General features: G+C 41.4%; 1 protein-coding gene across 3 annotated transcripts in view; it reads left to right on the top strand.

Moving 5' to 3' along the window:
- AMBRA1 (autophagy and beclin 1 regulator 1) overlaps positions 1-25,405 on the top strand; it is a 129,298-nt gene that overhangs the window by 43,012 nt on the left and 60,881 nt on the right. For 2 of the 3 annotated variants that reach the window (XM_048307294.1, XM_048307292.1), the window contains 2 exons: positions 7,182-7,265; positions 7,822-7,922. In XM_048307294.1, the coding sequence (XP_048163251.1) occupies positions 7,182-7,265; positions 7,822-7,922 (185 nt within the window). The remainder of the gene's footprint in view (positions 1-7,181; positions 7,266-7,821; positions 7,923-25,405) is intronic. The other variant, XM_048307293.1, reaches the window with a different exon arrangement.

Below are 25,405 nucleotides of genomic sequence, written 5' to 3'. Positions count from 1 at the left end.
GTTCTTCATGTCACTCAAATCCTGATGGAAATGGATTTTTTAGGATCCATGACAGGTCGGTATACTGCAGAAAATGTGGCCTTTTTTTCCTGGAAATCTTAGATGGGGCAGTTGATCTGTCTTTCTTGAGCATCTACAAGTAATGTTCTTGCTAGCAATTTCCTATTTGAGTTCACATAAAGCAGGATCGCTGTTTGTTGTAAGTACCTGCCTTTGTTACTTTATTCCCAGAGCTCCTTTATCTGTTTTTGTTGTTTTTCCCTCTGTCTGTGTTTCTTGGCTCATATGGCACTGCATCATTGTTTTTGATGAAGATCAGCCTTTTCAAAACTGGCTTTCAAGACAGACACAAATACTGTGGAACTTGGTGATCACTTTCTGGGTTTTCTTCTTCTCTGCTAGAGGTTTCTGAAGCAGTTAGCACTGGGATGTCATTTCCGGATGCACAGCAATTTATGTTAACTATATTCACCATCTTAGACTCAGTTTCAGGCTAAGAAAGTTACAAGTGCTGGATGAATGGGAATGATACTGAATCTACTCTTAGAACTTAATTTTTCAAGGATTAGTTAGAGTGTTAGCTTGTCTTGTGATCTACTCATAGTAGCCTGCGGCTTCACTTTCTCTATTCTTTTAATCTTTATCTTTTGTGACAGTCTTTTATATTACCTGTATCTTGGTCATAATGTCTAGTAATGCTGCATCGATGCAGTGAACAGGCAATGACTGTTTCCTTGCAGCAGTACTGCAGGGTTTTGCTAACCTCTCCAGCATAATGTTGCTTTACCATTAAGTCACATTCCAGCAAGGCAAGTGTCTTCATAGCAGGGTGGTGAAAGAACAAGTGCCTTTAGAAAGGTGGCAGTTGCCAGAAAAGCTCCCATCATACTCCATGCTGTTGGTTGCCTGAATCTGTAGAAATAATTTTGATGTCAAGATGGTACTTCTGAGTTTTTCTGCCAAATATTAACTCTGTCTGTTATTTTCGTTTTATTTTGTGTCTGTGTGACTCAGAAGTCAAACTAGGTCACCTAGTAGGTGAGGTCCGGTGTTAATGAGAGTGATTAGGAAGCAAGCTGTTACTGATTAGTTGCTGGCCATTAGTTGCTGGTCAGCATTCTTGAAGCCCATAGGTCTAACAGGTTAGCATTGTTTGTGAAGTTATGGTTTCAGTTCTGTTTCCTTTGAAAGCATAACAGTGCAATTTTTTTTTTTTTTAAAGAGAAAATAGTTGCTGCCTCTCTAGCTTTGTCTGGCTGCTGATGTTTCTATTTTCTAATGATTCACTGTAGCTATGAAGTGTATCAGTCTTATTCTAAAACATCATCATCAATTTGTGAGCCCACCACACCGCAAAGTGATTAAAATAGAGACAACTGGATCATGCGCCTAGAAAAGAGTGAGTGCTTCATTCTAGTTCCAAGTCAGTCTTTTTCTGAGGCAGTTAATCCTTGGCATTTAACAGGCAAGTACTGATGTTTCTCTTGACCTCTCATATGTGATGCTTCTCTGAAACACTTGATCTTCTGAAGTGCCATATTTAATCTTGTAAATACATGTTCCCCTGAAGAGTGCTTTGAGAGGTAATCAAGGCTGGGGAGTTTGTTTCTCTCTGGTCAGCAGAGCCATTAGTAACTCAGCAGTCTGCTGTTTTATAGGAAGTTTTAGTTGATAAATAGATAGACATTTTCTCTGGTGTTCCTTTCAAAAAGCTCCTATGAAAGATTGACATTTTAGCCTTCAGAAGAACACAAAATGGTGGAAAGGTTTGGGTGACTTGTCTAACTTCTTTATCTATTACTATGGTAAAAATCTATTCTAGTTCCTGTCTCTCCAGCTGGCCACCATCACTCTTTACAGTTTCTCTAATATTTTTATTCTTCAGTTGTTTTTGGCTTCCAGTGTCACACTTGGGACTTCGCTCCACAGTCATCCATTTAGTGTCTTTTCGTGTAACAAATGCTTTTTTTCCCCTTGTTTTTCTTGTTTCTTGTTGTCTCCTTCAGTTCTGCCTTAAGTGCTTCTCCTTCAGTAATAGTCATATCCTTCTGAGATGGGTGTATAAATTTGTAACTTTTATTTTTACCAGGTTATGTATATTCTTTTAGATATAATTTAAAAGAACCATCCGGTAGTCATTTTAATGTCTGTGGATGTCAGTACTTGTATCCTTTTTGATAGGACCTATGCTCCTGACTTCCTTCTTTGTATTTACTAGTGGAAATACCTGCTTAGATAAGTTAGTTGTCTTTGATGTTTCATCTTTAGCTTAATCCTGGTTTTAGGTGAGATACGCTTGTCCTCAGAGCCATAAGTAGGGTGGTCCCCTTTTCCTGGTTTGAGTTTATAACTTCTCCAAGACTTGAGGACTGTGAGTAAAGTAGCACATACTGTATGGAACCTTTAGTTTTGAATAAGAGACTAGTCTAACTGATCCAGGAGATACTATTTTAGCTACTATGCCCCTATGCAGAATTATGACCAACTTGCAGTGTGGCTTTTCCTTTGTCTTCTAAGATGCCTGTATCTTGCTAAAATATTCAGAATGTCAATGTTTTATTTATTTTGTGTTTACCTCTCTATTTTGGGAGGCTTATTTACTAGAAGTGCTCCCATGTTTCTCTAAATTGATTTCTGTTAGATGCTCAGGATGTTGCAGGATCAGACAGATTAAAAACTAAAGTGTTAATATCTGGTATTTGCTGCTCCTCTCAGTGGTGAAGCTAGTAGCTAACTTTCTATCATAGTGTTCCCAACACTGTATGTTACCTTACCCATCCAGAGGGTGCTGGACAGCAACTGACATGTTCTTAGAACCACCAGCAAAAGTAATGTTCCCTTCACCATCTTTTTTCCTACTTCTGTACCCTTTGTAAAACACAGTACACACTGCATCTTGTAGTCCTATGTAACTCTAGAAGAGTACACTCTTCTAAAGGTATATATCATCTGTTTTCATCCAAGTCAGCAGTGAATACTGTGAAATGAATTGCAAGGTTTCAGGATTTGTTTCTGCATTAGTATGGCCAGTTTAATAAGACATCTTCCAGGAACCATCTTTAGAGGACCTGCGAACAGACCTGACCAGCCACTAAAGCCAAATAAGTTTGCAGTGCGTGGTAACCTCCTCTGAGCTCCTGATAGGGCCTTTGGGCTACTCCTGCCCTGTGTCCTACTCCTCTGAAGTAACCTTCTGCAATTAACAAAAAAAAAAAAATACAGCAAGTAGGTACAGATACTTCACACTTTCTCAGTACTTCAAACATTGCTTTTTTCTGCTACATGAAGACGGTGCAACTTCCAGTGTCAACCTTTAAGGATAGTAGTAGATGCCACTCAAACAATTATTTACCATATCTATTGTATGTAAGTGTCTAACCTCTGCAATACAAATTGATTTAGCATTTTAAATTGGATTGCATGAAACATGATAAAATGCTGAAAATATGAAACAATTGGCTTGGTCTGATATAACTTGATTCTTCTGAACTTATATGGCTTACTGGTGCTGGCTTTGATAATTAAATGGCTTTTCAAAATGGTCATTGTTGACCTAATTCTGTTAGCAGTGTAGTCAGTGGGAGTTTTAATATTGACTACAATGGGAACAGTTAGACCAACAGATTGTATTAGAAATCCCATGCTGTGTGTTTAATTTCACTTCCTGATACAACAATCTCTAAATATTAAAGTGAATTATTGCCAAGAGAGAAAATCAGAAATGGCTTTCTTTGTCTTTGCTGTCTTCAGTATTCACTGTTATTAATGCAGTAGCCAAGTTGCCAGATGAAAAAGAATGCCTTTTTCTCCAAAATTTAGGATGCAAAATTTTGTATCTCTTTCTGTTTTCAGAGCTGGCATTGCTGGTCCATTAAATTTACATTGGTCACCTTTTCTCTCAGCAAGGAAACAAGACAATAGAAGAAAAATCCAAGGGGATTTGACTGTCTTATCCAATTTAGGATAAACTTTCATCCTTCTTATGCCCTATTAAATGTCCATAATTCTCCTGAATGTTTGGGAATTGCTTTCTTTTCATGCTCCATTTTAGGTTAGTGTTAATACTATTCTCCCCCCTACCAACTCTTATTTGGCACATCACTGTGTTGATTTGTCCCACCATGGTATCTGAACAAATGATGAATAACCTGAATTTTGAGACAGACCTTAAAAGTTATTTTGACCATTTGTTGGTTCTTGCAGTTTTCCTGCTGAGACAAATTAGTCTGTTAATAATTAGAGTATTAAGTTTCCCTTGTCACCTTGCTGTGGTTTATTTCATTTACTTTAGCAAGGTTATTGAGTCGCTTTACAGAAGACGCTTTTTTATGTAGACGCAGACACACACACACACTCTTAGGGATTTGCTTTCCACTTCTGCAGGTAATGTTAATTAAACTATCCACTGTGAATCATTAGCTAATGAATCTGTAGGTAGTTGACACTAAATAGAAAGTAGAGCATTAGATCTTCATCAGTACTTTAGGGAACCTTGGAAACTTCTCATTTCTTGCTGGAGTGCTTCACGCTGGCACTGCAGTGTGCTAACATCTGCTCTCCTCCCTCTCTCAGCAGGCTCAATGTGGTACAGAAATAACACGAAGTGCCACCCATTTTCACTGATCTGTAGGGGGTTTTTTATTTTCCTTTTTAGAGGACGCAGAAATAATCTTCAGCTGGTACCAGGGTAATATCAGCTGTTCTAGCTTTGCAACACTAGACTAGACACTCTTAGTTGTTGAGCATGGGAGTTAAGATACAAATGACTCTACAAATTAGTAATTCAGAGTAATGTTTGGTAATATTCTTCTTTACCTCAGGGGAGTGTATCTTACACTTCTACTTATAGTAAATAGGAATTCTAGCAGTCTTGAAGGATAGCCATTGTTTCTTACTCCCTGCAGCCTGACTTATAGGGCAGGTGACCATTGGGATGTGGGTTTTAATTTTTTTTTTTTTTAGGGGATGTTAAAAATGTATGTCTGTCTTTTGAATTACTAGAGACTGACTGTGTCATGGTGGAAACTGAAAAAAGCCTAGTCTATATTTTTTGCCTTTTAGGCTTTTTTCCATATTGTCGGGAGATTGTGTACACAGCGAATAAATAGGGAAGTACAGGATGGACTTCTCACATCAGAAAGTCACCTTGGTTAAAAAATGTCTGAAAATGTTTTTGTGGATGCTAAGACCTGTGGTTAGTGGCAATTAAAAAAACTGGAACAATTAGTTCCTCTGGGTCTCTTGATTTAGTCTCTAGACTTTGCCCTTTTATCTCCTTTTGTTTGCTGGAGCTAACTCCTCATTCCTTTTGAAACCTGCTGCAGAGATTCTCTTCAGCTGGAGACTTCTGTAGAGTGTAGTCCTGCTGTTGTTCCTCTTGCTGATATTTGTCCTTTTCAAAAGTATCTTCCAATTCTAGTAAATGTCCAAAGCAAATGCAAACCCTGAAAATGGTTTTGTTGCTTTTCTCCCGGGGCTGCATATCAGTGTTGTTTCAAAAGCTGCTACAGCAGAAATACAAATATTTCTTGTTTTCTGCTAGCTCTTACTGTGTGTGGCAAGATCTGGAACATGACGCTTTTTTCCCTTTGGCCTTTTCTCTTTAGCACCAAAAGTTGATATGTCAGCACTCAAGTTTGGAGGATTCCTTCTGTTATTGATCCGCATCTTAACAGGCTGGAGGCCTGTGATAAAAGAACAGCAGCAGCTTTTACATTTCTGATCTCAGGAGCCCTGCTGGTTGCACAAAATGCTGAGGGTGAGGTGCGGCTTTGGCTGTGAACTGCAAGTGCTGCATCTACAGTGGGAGGAGAAATTGAAGCTTTGAGCTTGGATTTAGATTTGGTTTTGGTGAAATAGCTTGAAATGCTAACAAGCTTTGCAGAACCTCTGCTTTTGTGTTCCTGAGTTCCTCAAGTGTGTGGGAAACAGCCACGTAATAGACTTTCTTCTCAGCCCACGTTTCTTGCTCACTGACTTTAAAAAAGCAAAATGAAAAAAAATCATAAAATGCACAGCTTGCTGGAGTGGGTTAGAAATGTGCTGCTAATGTGTTGCATAAGGAATATTTAGTTTCTTAGTGATTTCAAGGCTCTGCAAGTAATATTCTCCCCACAACTGCTTGGGAAAGAGACAGGGCTGCATTTACACATGGGGATTTGGAATCCAAGGAGAACAGACTTGTTACTTGTGCAAGGTCATACAGAGAGTAGATTTCTGAACAGAGAAGGCAGCACTGTGGAGGTCTCTTTCAGAACTCCAGAGTCACTAATGGAGTCTCGTTATTTTCCTTGGAGTTCTAGTGCTGTGTAATTGGAGGTCCCCTTGTGACCTATGAATGCAGTATCAGGAATTCTGTGTGATGGGGCTCCTGAAGATCCTCCAGTTTGACCTCCTGTTTGTTGTACAGTTGTCATTACCAAAATCAAACTGGGCCATCCATGGGTTTGTCTAGCTCCTGTCTTGAGACTTACAAGGACAGCAACTCTGCAGCCTTTCTGTGAAACCTGTTCAGTGTTGCACTGCTCTCCTGGGGAAGAAGACTTTCCTGTGTCTGCTGTAGGACAATGGATGCTAGATCCTTTTCCCTCATTCCCCAAGGCCCAGACATTTATTGTGAAACAGAATGAGATGTTGTTAAGGAGGTGCAATTTTGTCTGATACCACCTAACATTTCTTATTTAACTGGAAAATACTATGAAAAGGGAGATAGTTTTAATATCTGATGGCACTTAAACTGAACCTTAAGGGAAGGAACACAAAAGAATAGTCTGCAGATTATGCTCTTTTGCCTGCACTTCTGGGAATGAAAATGTGAACTTTAATAGATCTCTTTGACTAACAGAAGGTTCTTCTCAGGACTGGGGTGAGCTTGCTTTTTGCTCTCCTGGTCAAAAGTCTAAGGTTTCTCTTTCATTTGCTCAGGTGCTGACATTGATTCATTGACTCTTTGTGGTTTTGTTGATACTTTTGAGACATTGTTGGTTAATGAAGAAAGTGGACTTCAAGGTTACCCTTATATAAATTACGTATGTGAATTTGGAACATCAGAAGCATAAGTACCATTGAATCTCTGTAGCATACTCAGGTTGACTAGGTGATGTCGTTGGTGTTTTGTTGTCTTGGAAAACACTTTCATGACATAGTAATTTTGATGTACAATAATTTTCTTTCTTTTGCTGAAGGGACAATGGAGACCGATCCAGGCACCGAGCTCCCCGGAATGCCCGCATGTCTGCACCATCGCTGGGGCGCTTTGTCCCAAGGTAAGGCATCTATGTGTGAGAGTAAAAGGTGTGGAAATCCTGGAGGTACCAGTTGCAGTACAGCGCTCTGGTGCTTTCAGGGGGATTCCTTTTCTTGCACAGGGCGTCTTTGTCCTTGGTTTGCAGTTTCTGGGACTCCTGGGATGATGGCATGTTAGTGTGAGCTGCTCATCCTGTGACGTTTGAATGACAGCATCGTCTTAGTGCTTTTTACTTGCAGGTTGAGGTCACAGTGTGAAGGCAGAATAGGAGGAGAAAAGAATCTGATCAGAGATTCTCAGCACAATGTGCTGGTTTGAGACTAGAAAACTATTGTGAGAGGTAGAGGATTTGTTTAGTGCTGATCTTTGCAGCCACATTGATCAGAGGAGGATCTAATCTGTAATTTACTTTTGTTTGAAGCAGGGAGGCGGTTGGCTAAGCAAAGGATTCCAGCCTTCCCTCTACTGTAGTCTGCTGGAATGTAGTCATATTTCCTCAAAGTAATTGCAGTTGCTCTTCAGGGCTATAGTACACAGGATGGCTTTCTCCATGTTCTACTCTCTTTGTTTTGCAGACGCTTCTTGCTGCCAGAGTACTTGCCTTATGCTGGGATTTTCCATGAACGGGGACAGCCTGGCTTGGCCACCCATTCCTCTGTCAACAGGGTCTTGGCAGGTAATGAGATTTCCTTGTTTGCAGTAGTCATGTATATTAGTGGTGTTTGCTCATGAATCTGAGCAGAGGAAGACTGATGAGGAAGAGTAATTCCAACCTTTGAGGTTCTATTTAAGTTGTCTGAAGCAAGAGAAAGGACTGTCGGATTGATGTAGTAAGCTGCCATTCAAGTGCTTGAACATTGCAGATTCCATGCTTCAGGTATATGTGTGGAAGTGTCTGCATGAATTCGGGACGGGTGTTAACAATTCTTCTCTTATTTAACTTCTCCTATTCCTAGATGTCTTTTTTTTTTAAACAACCTGACAGACTAATGATCAGCTTGCTGCAGGTCCTTCTAATTGAATTATAGGGTGCCTTGATCATGTTCCGGCTAGGAAGACACACACAAGGCAATGTGGGATTCAATTAGGATCTTAATAAGTGCATATTAAAAAACTCAGCTGCCACCACACACAGCACACAGGCGTTTGGGAGCCTTAGAGGGCAAGCGGAGGTGGGAAGGGAGGTGGGGGAAAGAGGAGGAGGAGTATGGCAGTCTGGAAGTTCATGAATGAGATGGTTATAGATGACACATATCTTGAGGGTGAGTCTTTCTTGGCTGGGTCTGAGTTGCTCTGTAATTAACCCCAGTGGGGGGGAGTAATTTTGAAGCTTGGGGAAGAACAAGAGATGACATATGGACAGGTAGGTTGGGATGTGGTTCTCCTCCTTCCTTTAGGTAATCACAGGACCATCACTGAAAGGAGTGCTGAAAGGTTTCTCAAGAGGCTGCATGACCCTTTACCTTATCCTAAGGCACAACCAACTATACCTAAGCCATTTTTGACAGGATTTATCTAACCTGTTTTTATTGGTGTTTTCCCAGTCGTTTTGGGGTAGAACTGTTGCTGGTTTTGCAATGCTGGTTTAGTATGGCAGTGGTCTTGTCTTTGGTAATAGATGTCTGTCATCTTCCAGACTTTGTCTCACTAGACATTTTGGTTTGAGTGGTTCCTAGTGCTATTGCAATAACAGTAAGAACTCAGCCATAGTCTCATCCAAAGCGCCTCTGCTTGTATCCCTTAGGAGGCAGTGGAGCTAACCTGTAGTGTTAGCTGACGCATGTACTTTCCTGTGTGTGCTGCTTGTGTGGGCTTTGGCTGTTGGCACGTGGAAGCAGCACACTGGCAGATAATTACTTGCTGCCAGGCAACACTGCAGAACTCTCATGTCGCCCAGCTTTGCTGGAGACACCTGCCTTCATCCCTCCTCCAGGCCTCCTTGCAGTTTGCCTGTTCCATTGTGGCTGGGAAATAGCCTGGCTTTTTCATCTGTACTTGTTGGGGAATTTGAACCCCAAAACACTCATGCTTGCTGTTTCTTGTATGTATGCCAAGAATAACAAAAGAGGACCGAAACTGTAATCATGGGAGTTTCAAAAAACAAGATCAATCTTTTCTGTGTGATGCTGTGCTGAACCTTTGTAAGGTGAGGTTTGTTGGCTCTGACAGTGTCGTGGAACCTCACACTGGAATGGCTGGGACTCCACAGTAAGGGCTTTTATTGACTAACATATAAAATTAATTCTTCCAGTTCAGTAGCTGCTTGTGTTATGTTGTTTTAATATTTGGTTTATTTTACCTATGCTCTCAGCTTTCAAAATGTTTTTTTACATCCATGCTCAAAAACTTGTTCATATGTTGCAGAAACCAGGAGAGTTGAAATTGCAAATATTAGGTGGAGGCATGACAGGCAAGAACTAGAAAATGAGGTTGCAGTTGTGGAATAGCCAGAGAATTTCTTGTACTCATTACATTGGTCAGCAGCCTTGTCATTTCCAGTATTATATTTCAGAGCCATTGAAAGTTACAGTGCTGGTAGTATGCTTTCCTTTATAGTTAGCCTGTGCCAAGGCTTGTGGTAGCTCTTTCTTCAGTATCATGGTGAAAAACCTCTACTCAAACTCAAAAGTACTTTTACCCTGGCCTGGTAGTTATGGGTGAGGTTGATAGCCTTGGCTGAGGAAAAAATTGATAATCTATTTTCCCATTAACACAGGCTAATCTAAGCTTGAATGCCTTGAATTGCTTCATTCTGCCATGTATCCAGACTGTCACTTTTGAATTATGTTTAAATGCAAAAATGTCAAATGTATTTCTTATGTAACCTCTACAGCATTTGAGAAGAGATACCAAAAAATCTTGTATTGCTAATCTGACAGTTTTCTAAAAACTGACGGTAGACTTCTGTGATCAAGTATAGTGAGAGCTGCTTGTTTGGGAAAATACATCCAATTATACTTCTGCTCCTGTCCACTGCCCCATTTACTGCTATATCCTGAGAAGAAATCAAAGGAGCAGATGGAGATCCTAGCGTGTGAATTACTGTGGTGTGCTGACTAAATTTCTTAATGTCAGAGCTCTTGCTGTCAGGTTCTGTCCGTTTACTTTCAGCTCTCTACTTTATGTGAACAGCTTTCTGTTGTTTAAGTGTCATTCTCATGCAAGTGTTACACAGACAATTGCTCCATGCTATGGAAGACTGCCTTGAGAATAAATCCTTAGAGTCAAGTTTTATGAACCCCTAAAAATTGCAGGTTATCTATGCAGATGGACTAGTACAGCAATGCAGTGGGTTGGGCAGAATGACGAACATGCCAGGCGGAGCTTAGGTCAAAGCAGAGCCCTTTGTACTAGTCAGGGGACTGGTGGCCATCCCTGTGCCAAGCATGGGAAAGGTGGCAGCAGATGGGTAGAGTAGGTGGGAGCCCAGGGGGAGAGTGAAGCGATACCAGTCAACATGATAGACAGATCTCCATGCCAGCAGCCTGATTTGCATGGAGCACTGGAACAGCAACTCGCCCCAGTAGCACCTGCCTGCCTCCTTATCTACTGGTGCAGTTCAGATCTCTCAGCTGATACAGAATGCTGCATCACTGTGCTTTCTGGCACCAAGTAAAACACCATGTGAAAATATATTACATCAACATTGTTACCTTTAGCATTGAAACTTGTAATCACACCAAAAAGTGTTGGTAGTTTGACAAGTTATTTTTTTCTGTAAAGTCTATGTTGATTGGCAGTAATTACACTGTCCTCCTTTAATCCTTTATTAACTGAGTCTTATATCAGCTTTTTCATTATTTTGTCTGGAATCAATGTCAGGTTGACAAGACTGACAGTCTCATCCTATTTCAACCTTTTAAAATACTGGTATAACACTAGCATATTTTTCAGTCTTCCATATTCCCCTTTATTTCAAGACTCATCAAGAAACCTGAGAGTTCATTTGGCAGCTCTTTTAAGTCTCTTGGTAGTGTGGGCTGTAAGCCGCCCTCTGCACTCTCCTCTCCTTGGTGAACTGCCCTAAGTGATGGAGTTGTGGTCTCCAAGGAAACATCCATACAGTGAAAGCTAGTTGAAGTGGTTGTTTGCTAAAGTGGTGATGAAAACAGTATATATATTTTGGCTTCTCACTTCATATAGCTGACTGATTGCATGTGGTAATACAGGTGGAATACTGCATCTTGGGGCCATTTCAGTCTTAGAGTCTCTTGGGTTCTTTGCCATTTGTAGGCCAACAGTGTGGGGATTTGATTTTTGGTTTTCTGCCTGATTTTTTGTTTGGGTTTGTTGTTTGTTTGTTTCTTTGGTTCGTGTATTTGTTGGTTTTGGTTTGGTCTTTTTGTTTTTTTGATAAATTTCTCTTTGTCCTAAGTTGCATTGTGAAGCAGGACACTGATAAGTTGTGATGGCCAGGTTACAGATATTTTTTGGCATCTGGTAGCACAGACCAGGATATCCATTTTAATATATTTTTAAAAATCAGTAGATACATTTAAAAGAAAAGGTCCGCATCATTGCCACTGAAGTGCTTGTGACCTCTTGTTCGCCTCCGTGAACTTTTGCTTCAGGCTTTATACTAATTGACTGTTTTGGGATGGACAAGACATGCTAATGGTATAGTGAAACAAAGAAGGCTTTAGTTTCGGTTCAGTGGAAGCTTAGAGGAAGAGGAGACTCAGTGTTTCCCAAGGAACTTTGCAGGAGGCTTTAAGAATTGACACAAATGCCATTTTGTTGGCATTTGTGTTACTCATTAGCAGACCTGCAGATGAAAGTTTGTTAGAGTTACCTAGCTTTGTGAAATGCTTCTGTCTCGCCTCACTTTGTTTTAATAGGCTTCTATTCAGTTATGTGTATCTCAACAAACAAAATATTCTTCCTTGTGTGGTCATAGGTCATATTTATCTGTTCTGGCTTTGCCACCAGACTTTTATCTGTTTAAACACAATCCAACACAGTTAGTCTGAGTCTTCCACCTCATGGGGAGATCCAGATTCAGCAGGGCTTAAGGGTTGAGTCATATAAATTCTATATTTACAGTTTCCGAGTGATTTCGTTGCTATCTCAGGGTAGTAAATTCAGACCAGAGACTGAGCACTTACATGTAGTCAAAGAATGAGCTTGATTACAGGTTTTTTCATATCCCACACCTATTCGGGGTATAGCCTGCTGCAAGAGCAATAATGGTTCAGCTTTGGATATCTCTGCTGGAGTTGCCAAAGCAAGCTTTCTGTAGCCTTGTTACACTGGGGTGGGGCTGAGGCTGTTGGTGCAGCTAACAATCAACTGATCCCTTTAATGGGGGTCTAGAATTTCAAAGTGTAGAGTTTGGCTGTTGTTTTCCCAAAATCCATAAGCTTTGCTGTTCTTCAAAGCTTTACTTCCTGGGAGAATTCAAAGATTCAAAGTCATGTGTCTTGTAAATTTCCATACTTCAGCCAGCAACTGACAACATACAGTTGTTAGAGCGTATGAAGTTTCATCATGATGAAAGTTAGCTAAGATGGATCAATGTCATCCTTCTGGAACAGGAAGGATGTGATTGAGCATGTGATAGTGCTCCTAATAAGAACTACGGTGATGGTCTCTCACCAGCGACAGTCACTAGTTAAGGTGCCTCCTGGTTGGTGCACATTCCCAATCTATTAATCACTCTAGCTGTATTTAGGGCTAATGTTCACAAGTGAATGGCTCTAACCTAAAGCCAGCTAAATGGATATTGGTGAGCCTGTGATATATGCAGTTGGATAGAGTATTGGTTGCCATTGCAAGTAGTTATCCCTAGAGTAACCTTTCAGTTCTGCTCTAATGATAGAAGTGATCATGATAAAAGGCTTCTTTGCCTTCAAAACCATGTTGCAGGCTCCAACAACTCCAGTTCCTTTGGCATTTCAGGTATGATTGCCTCCTGTGGTTCAAGTCATCTTGTCCTAATCCTGTTCTGTCATGTACAGTATGCTGTTAATTCTGTTCTGAGATGCTCCCATCCCTCAAATGTGCTTGCAGTGATGCACAGCTGTGCAGGTAGGACAAAGATAACTTGAGAGCTCCAGAAGGCCAGCAAAAGTTGATGGGAAGACATGTTGCCAGTTGTCTCTGATGTACCCATGTTTTTCTCAGTATTAGTAGTTATGTAGTTTCTGTACAGTTCCCTGAGATTTGAGTGTTATTCTGAATCTGTACCTTCAGCTGTCTGTCACTGGCTTATTGATATTGGCTTGCTTCTGCCTTTTCATCTGAGACAACTGTGTGAATTTGAATTAGTGTCCTGATCTAATCCTGCTTTTCACAGTAGGCAGTTCTGTAGAATAATAGAATCAATGAACTTAGCTGTGTGGCTTTCTAGGCTGTGTGTTTTTGTTATAAATCTGTTTGGTACTGCTAAATATGGAAAGATGTGAACCTTTGAGTAACTTATTCTTTATGGTCTTTCTGTGATCTACGTCAGTGGACACTAAATTATATAAGAGGCTTTAAAATATGCCTCAGATTCTTCTGCGACTTGAGAGCTATAGATACCTGTCAACCTTCATCACAGACTTGAGATCAGTTTATAATTTTTGTGAAAGTGCAGCTTTTCATGCAGAGATGTAAGGAAAAAAAGAGGCCGTATGGCTGAATTGCAAATGAATGAACTTCTTACAGGGAGGGAATGATGGAGAGTGTCTATTTTTGGGACTGGTGAGAGGTATCCTCAGAGATGCTGATTTCCTCAACATGGTACTTAAGCTTCTGAAGACAGTAGGATTTGGAAATGTGGAGAAGGCTTTGTGTGACATCGTCTTACCTAAGTGTTCCCTTATAAATTTGCTTCATGTATTCTAAAAACACGCTTGCAGCCCTTGAGCTTTCACAAATGTTAGCTACTTCACCTCAGCTCTTACCTGCCTTTGTCTCTCTTCAGATGCTATTTTCCTAGATCAGCTTTCAATTGAAAGTTTTTAATGTTGCTGCTCAATTACAGTGGAATAGCTCATAAATAAAATCTCCTGGTAGTTTGGTGTCCTATGTGCAGAATAAAGTCATATACTGTGAGTTAGCTTTCTCATCGTATTAGATCCCTTCTTGACTTCTAGTTCATGGATTCTGCAGCTGTGGCTACAGGATTATACCACATCATGATTATGGTCAGAAGGTGAATTTCTTAGCACACATCCTTGAAATGAAATCCTTCTCCCAGAAGATAGGAGACAGTTAATGCTTAAAAAAACAAGTCTAGAAAACAACTCATAATACACAACTTTGTGTGACACTGGGATCAGATAGCTGATCCACAGATGCCACATTCTTCCTAGCAGGTCCATCTTTCTAGTACCTTAGTAATTTCCCCTTTATTGCAAGACACCAGCGAGTTTGTTTTTTCTGCCTCTGTGCTTTAATTGGTGGTCCAGCTGCCTCTTCTCTGGTGCTGTAATCTGTGTCATCCTGTATCATTGTACCTTGGCACAGCGAAGGCTGATAGGTAGTTGATGCAACTAGCCTTTGAATGACCTACAGGCAATCTCTTCTGAAATACTAGTCCAGTGCAAAGACCTCCACAAATGTTCCTAAGCTAGTGGCTTTGATTTTTATGCAGATAAATTCTCCTCTGAGCTGAATGGGGTTTAGTTCTGTCTATCTACATGTATCCTGAAAGTGGGTGATAGGTAGTGTTAAGAGAAAGCCATTAACATATGCATTTGTGTGATGGAAGAGGTTGTGTGTATTGTTTCCAGTTAGCCTTTCCCTCACATCCAAAATACCAAAGTCTGCATTGGGAGTCTGAGCAGTTACTCATCCTCATTTTGATGTCCGTTTCTGCTGTATGCTGTCATATACAAAACATATAAACAGCCAGAAAGTGTCAAGGTACTTTCTGTATGGAATAACTTTAATCTGGCTGTCTGCTTATTATTCCCTACTTGCTCTGTGTCTCTGCTCACTTGCATCTCCCACTTAGCAACAGACGTGGTCTGTGGTCACAAACACTTCTCTGTTTACATCTGTGAACAGGTACAGTTTGAATTCTTTGGTTGAGACATTGAGTGCAAAGCACTAGAGATTGTAGGGCAGATGGAATGAACTTGCATCAGAACCCTTGTAAGATGTTATCCCCTGTTGGGTTCCAGAGACTAGAGTATTCTCAAGGCTCGAGTGATTCCAAAATCAGTTTAACTTCTGAAATAAATTTTGTGTACCAATGTCTTTGTATGGAAAGAACCTTCACACCTGAGAACTGGAGATTTTCCATGAGTCTCTTAAATATTGCACAGTAAAGGTGAGCTAAAGAGTCAAAATCATGCTATTAGCACTTAAAAGCCTGCTATTGCTCAGTCCTTTTTGTTCTTGTCTTTCCTTTATGCTTTTGTAACTCAAGCCATAGTTTATCACAATCTGCTAAGTCTGGGAATGTGTTAATTGAGAGGACTGTGAGTCAACTGGAAATAAGAATCCACAGCTATGTGCACTGTGGGAGGTATTTACACTGTAATTTTGGGGGCATCTGACTTGGGAGGCCAAGCTTCCTGTATAGTTAGTGGAGAAAAAGAAGCTTCTGCTCTGAGGATTCATCACCTGAAGTGAGCTGAACTGAGGTGCTCTGAATCTTCTGTGGAGCTACGAGTATATTTAACATTGATTAGATAGGGAGTTTTGAAAGAGTACTTTTCTGCTGTGGATTACTTATATGCCTAAAATTAGGCAGGCTACATCCTGCTCTAATGGCAGAAAGGATGTTATCTAGAAAAGGAGATCTTCATTCATCACTTGGCTGATGGGTCAGAGTGCACCTGCAGCAAAACTGGAAGGAGTAAGTGATGAACCAGAAAGTTATGCTGCTGTTCAGACGGACTTTGATAGACTGGGAAATGGACTTGCAAATCTCATTAAGTTCAGTGAAGAGAGATGCCAAGTCCTACACCTGCGGAAGAATGACCCCATGCACCAGCAGAGGCTGTGGGCTTACTGTCTGGAAAGCAGCTTTGCGATAAATGACCTGGGGGTTCTGCAGATAGCAAGTTGAACATGAGCCAGCAAATGTGCCCTTCCAGAAATTAAGGCCATCAGTATACTGTGTTAAATTAGAAAGAGCATTGCCAGCAGATTGAGGGTGTTGATCCTTGTCTTCAGGCCTGGGAAGGCCACATTTGTAGTACTTCGTCCAGTTTTGGACCCCCAGTGCAAGAAAGGCATGGACATACTGGAGTAAGTGCAGTGAAGGCCACAAAGATGAGTAAGGGTTTACAGCCTGTCTTGAGAGAGAGAGATTCAGCCTGGAACTCTTCAGCCTGAGAAGAGAGGGCTTGGACTGGATCTTATTAATGTGTATAAATAACTGAGGGAATGAAGAAAGCCAGACTCTTTTCAGGGATGCCCAGTGAAAGGACAAAAGGCAATGGACACAACTTGAAATTCCATTTGAACTCAAGGAAACTTTTTCTTACTGTGAGAGTGGTCACATTCTGGTACAGTTTGCCTGGGGAGATTATGAAGTCTCTACCCTTGGAGATACCCAAGTTTGATTGGGGATGGTCCCCGCTAACCCGCTGTAATTCACCCTGCTCTGAGCAGGAGAGTGGTCTAGAGTATCTCAGAGGTCCTTCCCACTGTCAGTCTTCAGTGATTCTCTGAATTGACTGAGTACCACAGGAACGCTGAAATTACGTTGGGGTTCAGTGTAGGTGAGAATAGAGTTTGTTGTAGTTCTGTTAAACACTGTATTGCAGGAGTAGGTACAGCTGCTTCTGATTGTATGTATTGGCATTATCCGCTAACCCTATTGTAAAACCTTATGATGGTTGTTACTCTAGGGGACTTGGGCTCTTTCAACTTTTGCCTGAGAGCAGATAGTACTGGAAAATGCTTTGTTACTAACTTTCCATGAGTTTATTTTGTGCCAAGAGTCTCATTTTGTGTTCCTTTTGGTAACTGGAAGCTGAAAACCTCTCAGTTGCCTGCTTATGTAGCAGAAGTGTCCATAGAAAGACTTGGTCTGGATCAGTGGCTGTACATTGTGAGTATAATTTACAGTTTTTATTTGCAAGTGAGATTAGATCAAGCGCAACTCTTCTGGTTAGAGTGAGTGCAGGCTACTTCATTTCACAGGAGATGCTTGATGAGGTCTGAGGCATCAGGGGATTTTTGACTAGTATCTGGAAGTGATACTGCACTGAGATTAGCAGTAGTTGTAAAGATCTGCATTTACTCAAGTCTGCCATATAGTGTCTGTGACTGGCTGCATTTCAGGAACTGTGGAGGTGTTTGCGGTGGGTTGTCCTTGGTTATGCTCCCCTGGGAGAGAAGTTGTTAGAGCAATGCGTACAGCTGTCCTCCACAGGATAAAGTCGTATTAAAGGGTTAAAAGGCCCCAAATACAGAACCTTGAAATACTAATTACACTTTTACCATTGTGTATCCCAGAAAAGATGATGCAATTACAGGGTTGTTACCAGCACTTCATAGGCTTTCATATGCATTTGTGGAAGACTGTTCAAATGTGAACAATGGTACTCAAAAGCCCTTAAATTAAGCTGAAACAACAGGGAAGATTTTGGACAGATAAAGAAGCAGTTTTATGGAATGACTCTCGGCCAGAGGCAAGATGTATTTCAAACAGGCCAGCTCTTAAGCTCTCTTAATTGCTGTTGACCTTTCAAAGAACCAGGTGTTTGGGATCTGGGGTCAATCCACTTCTGACTGTAGATAGTAAAATATGGAGTGTGAGAGTGGCAGCCAAAATCTATTTACTTGGAGGGCTGATCTTTTCCTGCAGGTGCTTTCTTCCCAGTGGTGGTCCAAGCAACGACACCATTGTGACTGAGTATTATTACAGCCCAGAGTGAGATGAGCTACTTTGGGACCATTAATATGTATCCCACTTGCAGTTTGTGAAGCCTTGTTTTGGGCAATGTAGTGACTCTGAAAATGGCTTTGGGGAATTGCATGTGAACCAAGGGAATATGAATTCTTGTCATGATGATACAGCTCTACAACCCTGCGTAGGCAGGCAATATTGGGGAGTATGAAACTACTGTTATCTTTTTACATGGTTTTATCGACACCATTCCAGATGATGTTCAAATCCATGTGCAACTCTTGGTGTCTGCATTTCAGAAGGACTCAGTATAGCCGAAGGAAGAATCAGCTGAGGAAAACTTCAGCTATAGAATGACATAACCTTAATGTACTTAGCCAATCAAAGAAGTAGTAGGTAGTTGTTGTTACTTGATTGATCTAGATACATCTGTGGGGGAAAGATTTCTGATAGAGCACTCTTTAATACAATAGACAAAAGGCATAGAAAGGTGCAGAACCTGATGTTAGAACAATTTAGCCTGGAAAAAAAAAAAAGCCAGATATTTGAGCGGTGGTGTTACAAAGTCCTGCCACATAAAGTTCACCGCTTACCTTGTGGTAACTCATTGCTGAAACGGGTTTTTTTTCTAGTACATGGAATGTTTAAACTAGCAAAATTATTGCCTAGTCTCAAAGGAAAATTTATGATCATAGTACTGGTCTCAAAGTTCCTGGTACATGTACAGGAGTTTTCATAGGGTGTCGTCAGTGGTCCCATTGCTGGAGAGCTTGTGCCAGCCCTTTGCATCATGTCACAAGCTATAGTCTGTTCCAGTGCTGCACTGTGGAAGCAAGCATTGCGTCTGAGAAAGCTTGTATAACGTGTTTTCTGATGCAAACTGTCCCAGTAAGCCTTTCTTTGTATTGGTGACTGGGAATCTAAAGCTGCCTTTGAGATTCAGAAAGGCATTGGAGAGAGATGATCATGTTCTTAAAAGTGAAGGGTGCAGGCTGATTCCTTTTGTGTGCATTGTTAAAGAGATGAATTTCTAGATATCATTATATCAGAAGGGGTAAGGCTTTGCAGAAATGCTCATCTTTTGTGGGCGGTGAGGGCCCCTTGGGGACCTGTCTCTTTGTGGGTGGTAAAACTCACTTAGCCATAAAAGTATTTTCCCAGAGCTTGCTGCCTCCTTTTAAAAGGGGGGAAAAAAAAAGTTACCCACGCTCCAGAGCGCAGAGGGGAGGCAGGAGCCCATGAGATGTGCTGTGCAGAGGGGTAGGAATCCTCAGTGGCCTGCCACATTTGGCTGTCATCTTTGAAGAGATTTGTCATGATTTTTGCTAATGTGTAATGTGTGGCAGGGGGAACCCAACACCACAAAGCAAACCCTAAGCCAGATTTGCTACGCCCAGTATAGAACATCTTCAGAGACATTTTTATAACCACCCTGTCATAAAGATGGAGGAAGTTCTTGCTCTGGCAACATAGTTGTATGTTGTATTAGGGATCTGGTAAGAATAGTGTGTACTGATCTCCTGGTCCCTTTTGCGGGTAGATAGGATTGTACCATTGGATGTTTTATTTATAACTGAGCATTAATGTCACAATCTGTTATCACTTAATGCACACAAATCAAAGGTTGTGTTAGCTATTAGATTCTGCAGTAGTAGTTCTCCCTCCACATAGTATCGTTACTCAGCTGGTACTGTTGGTTTTATGCTTCTAGTCTGCTGGCTTTCCTTGATTGTGGGGGAAGATATATGGGAAGATCTTGCAGGGTTAGTGACAACTTGCTTGCTTCCTCAGAGTTACTTTTGATTTGTGGGTTTGTCTTACCTGGGTATTTTCCCTTAACATGAGCCATGATAAATTACCCCGTGTGGAACCTGGGGGAGTTTTAGAACATGCCTTTGGCAAGGGCAGAGCCTAGGAAATAAATTTGGGCTTCAGACTTTCCCCAAAAAAGGCTGGATTTGTCAGTGCTTTTGGGTTGTTAAAAATGTGGAAGGTGTTAAGTGTCTTACATGAGATGGGGAAGTTCTTGAAGAAAACTGAGCAGAGAAGCCAAACAGCATTTGTGCAGTGGCAAACACAGGCTCTAGTCAGGATGAGAGCACTATGTAAGCTCATACTAGCTTTTTAACTCTCTGCCTCAGAACTCAAAAGTAAATGCAGACAGCAGGAGATTTTGTACACTAGAAAATATACACAGGATCCAAAGGTGAAGGTGTATCTCATACGTGTCTCTCCATGCCCTGTGTATTTTTTAAATTAGTGCACCCAACACCTCTGGAATATGGCTGAAGTAGGAATGGTCTCTGGTGTCTGCAGGAGCTCAGATCTGGTTTTGAGCTAAGCAGGAGCTGCAAGTTAGTGCTACTAAAGGAAGCTGTATTTTGCTTTCTTGAGCAGTAGGTTGACACACTCTCCTGTTGAGCTCAGTGTGGGCTGTAATCCAGAAGCCCTGGCAGGCAGGAGTTGTTATGTTTCTGAGAGTTCAAAATCAGTGAGAGCTGTGAGCCATCCTCTACAAATATAACAGCTCTGGACTCTGAGTTCCCGTGTAACCTGGCTTCTGAATTCCACTCTTGTTGCTCTGGGAACCAGATTCACATCTCTTCCCCTTGCTTCAAGCACTGCCTGAAACTAGGTACAATTTCAGCTGTATCAATATGCTTCAATCCACCAGGTTTTGCAGCAATAGGTGGGAAGGAGTAGGTAGGTGTGGCTTATGGCCCATTAGATAACTTCAGGGCTGGCAGCAGAGTGTGGAAGAAGTTGCAGTGATGGTCATAATTGCTTGGTTGTGTCTTCCAGCATCTTTGGGGTTGGCTAGAGTGGTAGTGGTAGGCTGAAGTCATTCACAAAAGGCAAGGGAAGAGTAATCCAAGAATCAAAAATGTTACTACCTTTGCTAAGAAAGAGTTAATGAGGACAGTTAGACTACTAGTCCTGAGTTTTGGCCAGCAAGGGAGTCACTGGAAGTAGAGCAGGTTCAGTAGTAGTTGAGATGGAAGATAGGCTGGAGAGGAAGAAGAGCAGTGACTGCCAGGAGTTCCTATGGTACAGTTTGACAGCTAGAGATGTGGAGGACATACGGGACAATGCATTTCCCCTTCTCACCTTCGACATCCAAACTGTGATCCCGAGTCTCTTGAGAAATTTAGAGATGTAAGAAGTTAATGCATATTTGTATTGTGAGAGGCAGGAGAGGAGCATACACATGTTTACTGACAAATGGCAAGGGGTAGAAATTGATACAAAAGAGGGAAAAATCATAGAGGTGGGTGGAGTGCTTAGAAGGGCTGGGAACATGCTTGTGTCTGTTATGGGAAGAATTGCAGGAGGGGAAGGGAAGGTTGAAAAGGTAGAGGAAGTAATGTTACTTGGTAATTTTCTTATAAGCAGCTGAGGTTCTGCGCAGAGACAAATGGAAGCTGGAGGAGGGGAGGGTTTGAGGAGTGAGTCAAAGGTAGCTGGGATTGCAGGCGTGGGTTTCAGTTAAGCTGGAGAAACACTTTGTCTTCTTTCAAACAATTGTTCATATTAGCATTCATGGTGTGGGCATGCATGCACCCATCCATGTGATGTCTCCTGGTGCGCTGCACACAGAAGCTGTTTGAGGGTCTGTCTTTTGGTTCACCACAGACCAACTGAGTCAGATCTCAAGAGTTCTCTGAGGTGCCAGAGTAGAAAGGTGTAGTGGAGGGAACTGGTCTGGTGGCAGTTTTCATTAGTGTTGTCATGCAATAGATGGTGCAATGGGTACTGGTATCAGGGGTGGTTAGGCTCAAAATCTGGTGGGGAGGGAAGGAGGCAAGTACCCAACATGTACATATACATCCCCACAACCCCATTATGAGGACACTGAAAAGCATAAAGGAAATCCAAAAATACTTTGCCAGGGTGGAAGGAAAAGGTGACACAGGAGAAAGAAGGCTGAGGAGAGACAAATAACTAACAGTATTTATGGACTAGAAATCATAGCAAGATGAAATAAGAGAGAAGGGCTGATGGTAAGCCCTGGAAGACATTAAGTTGTGATGGAGAGGGACTCAGTAATAAAGTTTAGAGAAAGATCTCGTCAGCCAAATGGAGTAAGCAGATTTGCAAAGATCTTGAAAGGTAGGTGAGGAAGCATTTTGCTGAGGTCTTTGTTGGATTCTGTATGTGGAAGGCATGTAAGTTATGCAAGAGGTGTGTGTTTCTATCTTTTCCTGGCCTAGCTTGGCTGATGAGGTTCCATGGAAGAACCTTCATTCATGGGTAGGCGCGTGTCTGTTGGCACAAGAAACCGTGAAAGCTGAAGGCAAATCCCTGTCATAACTTCTCTGCTTGCAGAGAAACTAGTTGTAACTGGATGTCGGTGTCCCTGATCACTCCTATGATTTTAGTGAGCTACTGCCTGACTTCTGCTGTCCTATGACTTGTGAGGCCTAGTGAAATTGTCATTGTAAGTGTAATTTTACGCTGAATCCTAGGACTGAGAGGCTGCCTTTGGAGGGTTCATCATCCTGTAGAATTTAGCACTGCTAGTTCTTTGATCTGGTAAGGAGCTGGACCTCTGACTCTGCTGCTGTGAGGATGAGATCCTGGAACATTTCGCCGCAGTTCCTTTTTGGTTTGTGACCCCTATCCTCCAGCACAGCTTAGCTTGCTCCAAATCTTGTTTGTGTATAATTTAAAATTTTACTGAAAACCAGTAAATTGTGATTGCCCTGTTTTCATCATATGAAATTTCTCTCCACTTCTGCTTGTAAATGCTGTGTGGAATAGGTGTGGCGGTTATTTTGTACAGCAGCTTCTTGGGCAGGTCTACTTCAGACCCTCTGGAAGCATTATGAGCTAATTCAACATGGATTAAGGTCAAGTTTGCCCAAAAAAAGAACTAAAACCCATTTAAGTATCCATTTGTTGTGCAGGGCAAGGCCTGCATGCTGAGTAGCTTCTGAAATAGAAGTACTTCTGCTGCATTAGTTTTTCTGGATGTGGCTTTGACTTTCAACACTTCTTAAAAATAGTGGGATAAGATGTTAGGTCTCTTTTCATCTTGTAGTCAGTTTTGTAATTGCAGTGGATTGGATTTGTCTGCATTGAACTGAGCTGTGGCACTGATTTACAGAAGTCACTGCAAGGTTATGAGTTTGGCCAAACTTGCTGGTGGAGTCCTGACTTCTGGGAGCTCTGACGCTGCCTCACTGTTCCAAATGTTGCATGGTTACTTTCATGTTGTTACTTTCATGGTTTGTCAAGGTGTGGACTAACGTGCTGTGTCAGTCCTGCTCTGCATACCCTGGGATTTGGGTCACACCTTGAGCCTGAATCTCTGCACTGGCTTCAAACAGAGATCCCTGCATACTTGCTGGGGTGCTGCAGCCTGCTTTGTGCATTAAAGCTAGTGGCAATAAGGAACAAGTCTTGTTTCCATTGGTGTTATTTAGATCATGCCAAACCCTCAAAACTTCTTCCATGAGAAAGCGTTTGGAACATTGTGATAATGAAGTACTTTATTTGCTATAGGTTTCTTTTACTTTGTTCTGTTTCAGTTGGAATAACGTGGTCTTCCCATTGTGTTCTTCCAGCCTGGGCTTCCTCCTTGCCATCTCACCATGCTTTAAATTTAAACTGCCTTCACATGAGTTAAACTACTGTTAGATTTTGTTTTCTCAGCTTGCTCGTTTTCTGCTTTCTTTTGGCTGTGTGTTTGTTCACTACTTTACGCAGCAAACAGCAAGTCTGTCTGCTTACTTTCCAGTTCCTGTCCTGCCTTCTCTTCTTCTTGCTCTTTAGATTGGGGATACCTTGTAAATGGTTCCCTTTAGTGATGTTCTTCTGGCTTTGTATTCATGTATTGTATTGTTAATGCTGGATTCCAGCATTAAATGTATGCAAAATTATGCCTCTTTTCTTTGCACACATGGTGACTGCAGGACACTCACGGGTCTGAAAAGAGGCTCTTAATGAGTACATGTTAAAATATATTTTCTAACTTTCGCCTGTCAGCTCCTCATTTGTCCAAAGACACTTTGTTGGTTTACTGTATGGAATTTACCTAAGTTGTCAGGACCTTCTCCTAGATTAATGGAGGTGCATTTTTCTCTGAGAGCATGTGACTTCATCTTAACCTGCCTAGATGAGTGCAAATTCAGAACAGATACATATTTCCTCAAGGGACCTGTCCTGCTCACAGGATATAATTCCTGTGAAAATCCGCCACTGAGCATGTTTAGCTAGTGCTCTATATTGTGATGGTAGCTCAGTCTGTGCCACTAAGCTGATACAGCATTTTCGTTATGAGTTTGGATGCACAGGGCTGGTGCTGTAATACAGCAGTCCTGAAACGTGTTTAAGGATAGTAATAACTTTTGCAAGCCTTCCGTTCACTGGCAAGTACAAGCCTTTGAATATTTTTTTGTGCTTGGTGTTTATTAATACTGGGTACTGCTATTTCCACAATGAAAAGTGGCTCCAGTGTGGAAGCTTGTTGTTGTACTGAAACACAGTTAAATCTCCAGAATTCAAACTCTTCCAGGGAGCATACTGCTTCTTGGATTAGTGAAAGTTTGTATTTTTGCAATGTGGTCATTGATAAGGCATGCACGTGCTCTACAGAGATATTGCTGAGGTTTTTTTCTCCATTGCAGATGGGTGTTTTGGCATAAGACATGCACATTTCAAGTTGTGCTAAGCACACATTCTTGCAGTAAGAGCTGCAGAGGCGGTAGCAGGAATTTGGCTTGCTGATTTGTTTGGATTAATAGGATTTTGTGTAGTTAAAATGCACACTCACAATGGAAAAGGCTTTTCTGTGTAAAGCAGTTTGACTTGTTATTTTTGCGTCTATTCTACATCTGTCTGTTGGCATAGCTATATTGGTTAGATGGGAGTGCTGTTACAACATTACTTGAGACTCTTAGGAAGAGGAATTACTTAGTGTGAGCTAAAAGTGTGGCCAGACTGACTGGCGAGCTATGGAATTGATGGTAAAGTATAACCTGCATGGAATATGGGCTAAGCTGGCAACAGTCTTGGCAAATAGTCTTTATAACAAAAAAATCACAAGACCTCTGAATGATCTAAAACAATATACAACACTTTTGGCAAGGTTGGATTAGTCTGATGCGTGTTAGCATCTATGTTAGGTGAGTGAACTGCAGTAGATCTCATAGAGAGTGTGGTGTGGCAACTGTGGAAGACACAAGCATTAGCCTTGGGTGGTAAGGATATTCTGGTTAGGCAATGACAGCAACCCTCTGAAGGAGTTTTTTGTTGCTGCAGTGGAAATATTCCTCTGAATCCAAACACTGCTAAGCCATAAAGGTAACTTCTTCCATGGCTGTTGGAGGCAAAAATGTCTTAATACCGTACTGATTCAGTTT

This window comes from Corvus hawaiiensis, chromosome 6, assembly GCF_020740725.1.
Source record: "Corvus hawaiiensis isolate bCorHaw1 chromosome 6, bCorHaw1.pri.cur, whole genome shotgun sequence".
Lineage (NCBI taxonomy): Eukaryota > Metazoa > Chordata > Aves > Passeriformes > Corvidae > Corvus > Corvus hawaiiensis.
This window is presented reverse-complemented; position numbering and strand designations above follow the sequence as displayed.